Raw genomic sequence first — 8,175 nt, 5'->3', positions numbered from 1 at the left:
GATAGATAGATAGATAGAAACCAGCAGAATCTGTAAAAAATAAAATATAATGCAGAATATTTAAAAAAGACCATGATACAAAGTTACAGATTTTGTAGTCCTAAAACCTGAATGTGAGCCAAGGCTTTTAAACCATGGCCTCCTTTTCCAGACTTCCACTGCTGTGATCACAGATTACCACTTAAATAGTTCTTTATCCACCACTTCTGATAGCTGATATGCCTGTTTGGTTTAACCTTTGGAAATTCTTTAAGCAGATTAACAGTTTATGGAAAGCTATGGTCCAGATCCAAATCAACAAGAACACAAGAAAAGATTGTATGACCAAATGCAAAAGCACTGTTTAAACCTCAGAGACACAGAAATCAGACTGGTAGTTGCAGACGGAATATAAACTACATGCTTTTCCTCTCTGCAATTTTCATTCTCTTTTAAAACGTAGATTTTATTGGATCGGCAATATCAGCAGAACCTTGTTTTACACTGCCTCAGGCTAGACTGTTTGTAGTGCAAAGGTCCACAAAAGTATTTAATTAAGAGAGATTGAAAAGCTTGATGTGTAGTATTGTGGGGAATGTCAGATGAATAATCAGGACACAATCACATTGATAAGCATTTAATCAATTTATTACTAAACACAAGTAGTTGTTTTGAAAACTGATCAGTCAGAATATAAATACATATTATGTTATTTTCCATTATTCTACTGACTTAAAAAGCTATAAAGAAAAACAAAGAGCAGAAGCTTTTACACACACTCCTTATTTCATAGCTTGTCATGTCCAATCCACAGTCCCTTCAATACGCTTTACTTGAAGCTGCAGTGTCCTGCTGTACAGCCCCCTCTAGTGGTAATATCCAACAATGGACACAATATCATAGACTTCCATCAGGTGGCAGTGGGTGAGTGATGTTTATGTTGCTTGATGGTTCTTCACATAGTGTAAATATCCACTTGTGCATATCTTGTTTGTACTTATCTAATTTGTTGTATTTGTGTCTTTGTTTAGGAGAAAAAGTGATCAAGAGATTTACAGTTCAAAACATATCAAAGGAATCTTTGGATGTATCCTTTCTCCAGCAAATACTGATTAGCTAAGTGAAAACACATAAAACAAAATGCATAACTATAGAGTCCTGTTTTAAACTCCTAGTGCAAAAAGAGATTTTCTATATTTACAAAACCATGCTTGATGGTATCTGTGTTCTATTCACACTTCTCAAGATATCTGTACAAATGTTAAAAAATCTTTTGAGAAATGTATAAATGAGTAGAGAGAGATGGGGAATGACATGCAACAAGGGGTCTCTGGTCATGGCCAGCGCCTTAACCCCTCAGCCTCTAGGACATTACACTGTAAACAGTTTTTATATGGACTTCAGCTGAAAGGATTTCTAAAGAAAGGAAAGGATTATACAAAGCAATAAGCCACTTTGTTGCTTTTGAGAATTTTTTAATGAAAAATTTCAACACTGTGAGCGCCATAAATTAAATTCTGTTCACCCTCATTGTACTGACATGGAGGCAGGAAAAGCAAAGACGGGCGCCCATTGTACACCTATGACGTTAAGCCAGGCAAATAGTAATCCTCAATAGGTTTACCTCATTTTATATTGGATACAATTCATAACAAAAATGGCATCTCTTTTCAACAGTTACTTTCATGTCCAGATATTAAATACTAATTAAGTGTTGCATGTGTTAATTGTAAATCGCCACTGCTACTATTTCTATGGAAGACAGTGAGAATACAAATAAAATATAAATAAAATATCAGCTGTTCACGCCTTTTCTTTGACCATTTCCAAGCTGACGTCATCGGTGCTGGATACACATGGTCCCTTTTCCCTTCTGAATGCTCTCAGATGCATAAGACCTGGAGAAACTCACACTCTGGTACTGGCCTTCAGTCCATCTCTGGAGAAAAAGGTAGGTTAACTGTGTAGAATTAAGAACTAATGGATGACCCATAAGTCTCAGAGTGAAGATGAATTATCCAAAATGATTGTTATCCCTTCATTTGTCAAGAGATTATTTTAGTAACATTGTGAATATTGTTAAGTAATACCATCCATCCACCCTCCACTGTTCTCTAGTACTGTGAGGCTCTGGAGGTACGAAGCCAGAAGATGACCCTGGAGATGACTCTGTGTGGGGAGGGTGTGGTCCCTGCTGTCACCTGCTCCCACCCTGGAGGTCTCCTTGACTTTGGCTATGTGTTTGAGAAGGAGAGCTCCTCACAGGTCCTGAAGGTCAGTCAAACGTTTGTTGATGACAAAAGGACAAGAAGGAGTAGTAGAGAGTGAGATCTTGTTGGTTTTTAACACATTTCCTGTTTTTCCATGTCTAATTCAGGTCCACTCTTTAAACGATGAAATCCATAACTGAGCGAGTGTGTTGACTGTTGATATGTACCGATTACCTTGATGCTTTTGAGGAGGTGGCAGCCTTGGAACTGACATTGAGCCCTGTTTTGCTTGCAGCTGCAGAATAGCTCAGCGGTGGCAGTGGGTTTCAGGGCGCTGCTGGCCAGCCTCTCTCCTTCCAGGCCTCAGGGTGGAGCTGACAGGGTGGCCTTCCTGCTGGGCCGTTACACAGACTCTCAGGTGCAGCCTACTGTGGGTAAGATGTAATTATGTCCTTTCAACACCAAGCATTTAATACAGCAACACCTGTATGTTATAATGTGGGTGTGTGTGATAGGACAAACCAAACAATATAGAGCAAAATAAGTGAGTGGAGAAACAACAAACTCCTCCAAGACACAAGGGCTCATTAAATGGTTCGATGAGTGTGAAAAGGACTGGAATGAAATGCTGTGGCCTCCATAGTCACCAGTTGTTGGAGAATTTAGGACAATGAGCACTAAAGCTGCTCTGGAGGCTTGTGATGTCCCAACATTTTCCTAAGATGCTTTATATTGGTTTCTACAACATAAACTTTTTTTGTGCATTCAGTACAAGTGTAAGATCAATGAGTGCAGTTTGAAGAATGTTAAAAGAATGTTGTAGGTTCTCCACTGCTAGCTTATCGGTAAAAACTCAAAACGACTACCACCCAAGATCGCTGACTGCAGCCGACCAGACCAGTAATTGAGAAACCATGCACAAGCACTAGAACTAAAACCAACTTCACTTAAAATATGTAAAAGCAAAGAGTGGTCAAACGTGTCAAATGCCTTGAAGAGGTCCACAAAGATGGCAGCACAATGTTTTCTTTTCTTTCATATGTGAGAAGTTAACAGTGTATGAGTGATTCTAGGATTTTAATGGGACGTCATGAGCAGTTTTCCGAACTCTGGGAACAACAATAATAGAACTAGACAGGTTGAAAATGTGTGTTATTTGCTCAGCAATCGGACAAAGAAAAAAAGGATCCAGACTGTCTTCATTATAATTTTTTGGGATCAGTAGTTTGAAGAGCATCAATAACTGTGTTGAGAGAGACAGGAGCCCATGCTGTTCAAATAATTAAAGCTTTATGAGGGTTGTGAGCTGTGCACAAGAGGCTGCAAGTCGATTATGCAGTTGTTGTAAAAAAAAAAAAAAAAAAAAATTAAAAAGTTGAAGGGTATTTGTGTAGTATAGTTTCAGACTAATTCAGGTCATAGTGCTTTATAGTGCAGTTAAAGGACCAGTGTGTAGGATTCAGAGGCATTTAGCAGTGAAGTTGCAAATTGCAACCAAAAGCGTGAAATAACGGGCTCCAAGCCCTTCCCAAGCGTGGTAGAGAAGAAACAGTGGGCCCAAAAACGTGAAAGGCCCTATCTAAAGGCAGTGTTTAGTGGTTTTCAATAACAAAAAAATGTCTGGAAGGTTTACATGATTATTAGTTGTACATTTTTAAGCTAGACCAATAAGTTACCATGCCAGTATACTGGCTGATATCACATTAGTGTAGATATACAGATATCTGCCAATGAGTAAAAAGAAATTGTAGTACAGAAATGCAACAGTAGATTTGACGTAAACAAATGATGTTGTAAACCATTACGTAGTTTGTAGACCAGAGAGCACTGACAAGTAAAAATAAAAAAATAAAGCGATACCCACTGTCAATCGGGCTATAGTACAGTGTTGATTAAAACTGTTCAACCAGAGCGTCACAGCTATCATGGAAAGACAAAAGAAAGGGATTTATCAGTACCATTTGTACAGTCATCAATGTAGTATGAGTATGTATAATACTGTGGCTATCATCATGGACATAATATGGCATCTGACAGCTGACATTATAATAAGGTTTATTTGTTATTATTTTTAACAGCAGTACTAGTAGCAAAAGTAACAGTAGAAGACGCAGTAATAGCAGGATGTATTTTGTATCATGTACAGGAACCCAGAACTACAGTGGGCTGAGTGTGTTCAGTGCTGTGCCAGTAGAGGGCAGCATTGCTCCAGGACAAAGCCAGGATATCACTGTTACCTTTCAGCCTGACCACCAGTCTGTCAACTATTCTGACAGACTAACCATAGAGCTCATGAATAAGGTCAGCAAAGCACCACACACACACACACACACACACACACTCAAAACATTTCTTCACTCAGCCTGACCTTGGCCTCATGGTAGGCAGGCAAAATGGTGCCCTCTCAATGCGCTGTTATTATCCAAATGTACTTAAAGCACCCTCTGTTCACTCTGGTCTTCGTCATATAACAACCTTAACCCTGTGCCATTTCTGTCTCTCAGAGTAAAGTGTGTGTGATGGATCTGAAGGGCGCGGCTTCTTCACACAACATGTATCTATATGGAGGAGACCTGCTGACAGTGCCAATCGAATCCCTCCTCCCTCCACTGATAACCAGTCAACCTCCACTCACAGGTATCACCGGCTTCATGTCTTCATCAGGGTCATCCACTTCCAGTATGATGGATGTAGTGTGGTGGAATACATACAGTGTGGAACAGATAAATACTACATTGGTTATCTATGAAGATTATCCATGGAAATTGAAGTATGTGGTAATCAAATTCTACCCAGAATCCAGATGAAATGTTGTTTTTGGGTATTTCAAAACTCTAAGGATAATTTTTATTTGATGCAAGGGTGGATCCAGCATGGATGTAGAGACCAATGTTATTGTAGTTAACTAAAATTAAACTTAAAACTAAAACTAGGCATGGAAAAAACATTTTAGTTAACTGAAATAGCAATAAAAACTAGACTTTGGAAAAAACAAAAACTAGCTGAAACAATATTGGGTAGTTACACAACTAACTAAAATAAGCAAGTTTTTGTCAATTTGATCACATTGGTCAAAACAACAAGCATGAGGAGACTTTAGTGCACATATTTACTTAAAGTGTTGTATTGTAATACCTGTTCTAAACTTCTTACATTTTGCCACTGACAAATATCCCCCATATTATAATAAAAACTAATAGTGACTAATAGAATATTAAACTAAAATAACATATTTAAACTAATTGCTGATAAATTAATGAGTAATATGCTTACTTCCCAACATTTTCACATCTTTACTAATAAAATGTTTAATGAAATGTTGTCTTACTTTGACCAACAGACAGAGGTCTGTCCAGAGGCTGCAAATCTAGATTCTATAATCCCAATCTTGTGCTATCTGGATCAGAATGATCCGTTGAGAAATTCTTTGAAAAAACCAGGATAAGACCTACAAAGATCAGTTTTAAATGGGATAGCAAAGGGATTACACAATCTGGATAATTCTGATCTAGATTAAAGGTTTTAAAGTACTGAGGACCATGAATATCTGTACAAAATGACATCCAATTTCCATCCACCTGTTTCCTTCCATCGAGCCACTATCATTGTATCAATTGTATTTAGATTTCTAAATCCCTGCAACAGTTTGTGTAAAACGTTTAGCTGGGATACAAACTTTTTTCAGCAAATTCCACCGACAGTCTAGTAGTAAAATGGAGAGAAATGAAAGTATGTATGATTTATAGTAAATAGGCTAAAACCTGCAAGACCGACCATAGGATCCTCTGTATTAGCAGAGTCTAAGGTGATGGAGAAGCCCACCATCCCTGTGCTGGTGACTCTGCGGGCCCGCTACAGTGCAGGAGCCATCACACCTGCAGTGAGGGAGCTGCAGGTGGGCTGCATCCGCTCCATACAGCCCAGTAAGAAGGTACAGTAATGTCCTCAGATACTGACAGCCCAAATATCCTAAACAAGGAGCTTCACTCTGATTACACGTTTCATTAATGTGCACTGTGAGGCATCATAAGAGAGTTTATAACCATATCATTATTATTGTGCTGTACATTTAGATACAAGGATACAAGGTAATTTAATTGTAATTTTACAGCACAGGGTTGTATAATGAAAACATAGTTTATTATAGAGCTACCCTGTAAAGGATTTAAATCTGTGTGGTATTGAATTGTGCTGTCGAAGATCGGACCCCTCATCTGTGCCCTTTTTAAGTCTCTAAAAACCTGAAAGTATAAATGAATAACCAACTAACATCAGTTTTAATTGTTAAAATGTCCTTTAAACCTGCTCCTTAAAATGCTGCTGCCATGTTTTTCCCCCTTTTCCGGCAAACATGTTGAGGCATAAATATCCAATAGCTTTATATACTCCAAACCATGATTTCATGTAAAGGATTGGTAAAAAACAATGATTTTGTCTTGAATCTCTGTTTGGACAAATCCCCTTTTCTCCAGAGCGGAGAGTTTCAGTGGGACAACGTGGCGTCCTTACAGCAGCAAGGCTTCAGTGTGGAGCCCAGCAAAGGCACCGTGGAGGCAGGCCACAAACGCACCATCAATGTCACGTGGAATCCTCACTGTGGATACAAGGTGAGGATTGAATTGGGTAAAAACTTTACAGAGAACAGTGCTTAAAGAAATGTTTCTATGAATCAGTAACAACTAACAGGTGTGCCTGTGGTGGGTTATTGACAAAATCTGTATTTTAAAGTAAATGTAATTTTCTGTTAAGCAGGAACAAAGAAATCCTTATAGCAACTATGTTGTAAAATAATAAGAAAGGGCTTGAAAATGAGTTGAAGTGGTAATCAAAAAGTCAAAGTATCTTTAGGTAAAAGGATTGTTACAGCATCTGTCAAGAGTTTTAGTCAGCCAAGGAATAAATCCTGGTGCACACACTGAATCCTGCTCCTTTTAGTATAGAAATAATTGAATTTTAAGGTAATAAACATTGGAAAATCTTACATCAGCAGCTTTACAGTAATAGTAACACCATCAACGCGTGTGTTTGTTTGTGTGTTTCAGCCCTATGAGGTGGTGCAGACATGTGTGCCTCTTACCTTGAAGGGGGATGAGACGAATGTTTACAGAGTCACCCTGATGGCTTTGGTCTCCGCCACTGCTGACTGACCTCTGCGGTATCTGGATGCCGGCCAATGGGAAATCTGCACGCACACTGACACGATACACAAAGACATGTGATATAACTCTATATTTTTGTGGCCAACATTAACAAATAAATAAATTATTTATGACTTGAATATAATTATTAAAGGTGGAATTAATGAAGTTTTGTTCAAGGATGTGATTTGAACCATTTGTACTGTGACTGTAGTAGAAGTTATGTCTTATACACAAGCAGGCCCAAACGTGGTTTAAATGTCTGAGCGTCTGATCGACCCATCAAATGACTCATGACTGATCATTTCCATAAATGAATACTAATAAATGCACATTATTATTTTAATGGGTTTTTTCACACTTTGAAGAGCCAGCAGGTATCCTCTACAAGTCAGACACAAATTGACGCCTCCACCTTCTTCTTCATGACTTCAACATTGAGGATTGTTACACAACTGCAAGTCACGTTTATTTTACATTAACTTTGCCTGAGTTTTCACAATATGAAAAAACTCTTTAACATTAAATGGTATTCTCTTTATTTTGGGCTCAGAATCTCATATAGCATGCACAATGACAACAAGTGTAACAAATCTCATCAATCATTGAATTTTAACTTGAAATTTAAAAAATGTAAATTAAATGGTCTGTAATAGGAGATATTATATACAGAATATACTGTATAACTAACTATATATAAAATATGATATGATGATTGGGGCAGCTGTGGCTCAAAGGCCACATGTCGAAGTATCCTTGAGCAAGATACTGAACCCTGAATTGCTTCCGATGCTGTGCATTGGTGTGTGAATGTGTATGAATGAGTTAGTTTCTGTTGGATGGACTTT

At 38.1% G+C, this 8,175-nt stretch overlaps 1 protein-coding gene across 1 annotated transcript in view; it reads left to right on the top strand.

Moving 5' to 3' along the window:
- Positions 1-8,087, top strand: part of cfap74 (cilia and flagella associated protein 74) — a 46,723-nt gene extending 38,636 nt beyond the window's left edge. The window contains exons 30-39 of the mRNA XM_035655894.1: positions 794-903; positions 1,011-1,066; positions 1,811-1,930; positions 2,098-2,253; positions 2,485-2,623; positions 4,336-4,490; positions 4,694-4,826; positions 5,987-6,120; positions 6,662-6,796; positions 7,232-8,087. Of these exons, the coding sequence (XP_035511787.1) occupies positions 794-903; positions 1,011-1,066; positions 1,811-1,930; positions 2,098-2,253; positions 2,485-2,623; positions 4,336-4,490; positions 4,694-4,826; positions 5,987-6,120; positions 6,662-6,796; positions 7,232-7,336 (1,243 nt within the window). The 3' untranslated portion in view covers positions 7,337-8,087. The remainder of the gene's footprint in view (positions 1-793; positions 904-1,010; positions 1,067-1,810; positions 1,931-2,097; positions 2,254-2,484; positions 2,624-4,335; positions 4,491-4,693; positions 4,827-5,986; positions 6,121-6,661; positions 6,797-7,231) is intronic.
- Positions 8,088-8,175: the final 88 nt, after the last annotated feature.

Source organism: Morone saxatilis, unplaced genomic scaffold (genome assembly GCF_004916995.1).
Source record: "Morone saxatilis isolate NCDOM2014 unplaced genomic scaffold, NCSU_SB_2.0 Contig15, whole genome shotgun sequence".
Taxonomy (NCBI): Eukaryota; Metazoa; Chordata; class Actinopteri; family Moronidae; genus Morone; species Morone saxatilis.
The sequence above is the reverse complement of the archived record's forward strand: the minus strand, read 5'-3'. Positions and strand labels throughout refer to the sequence as shown.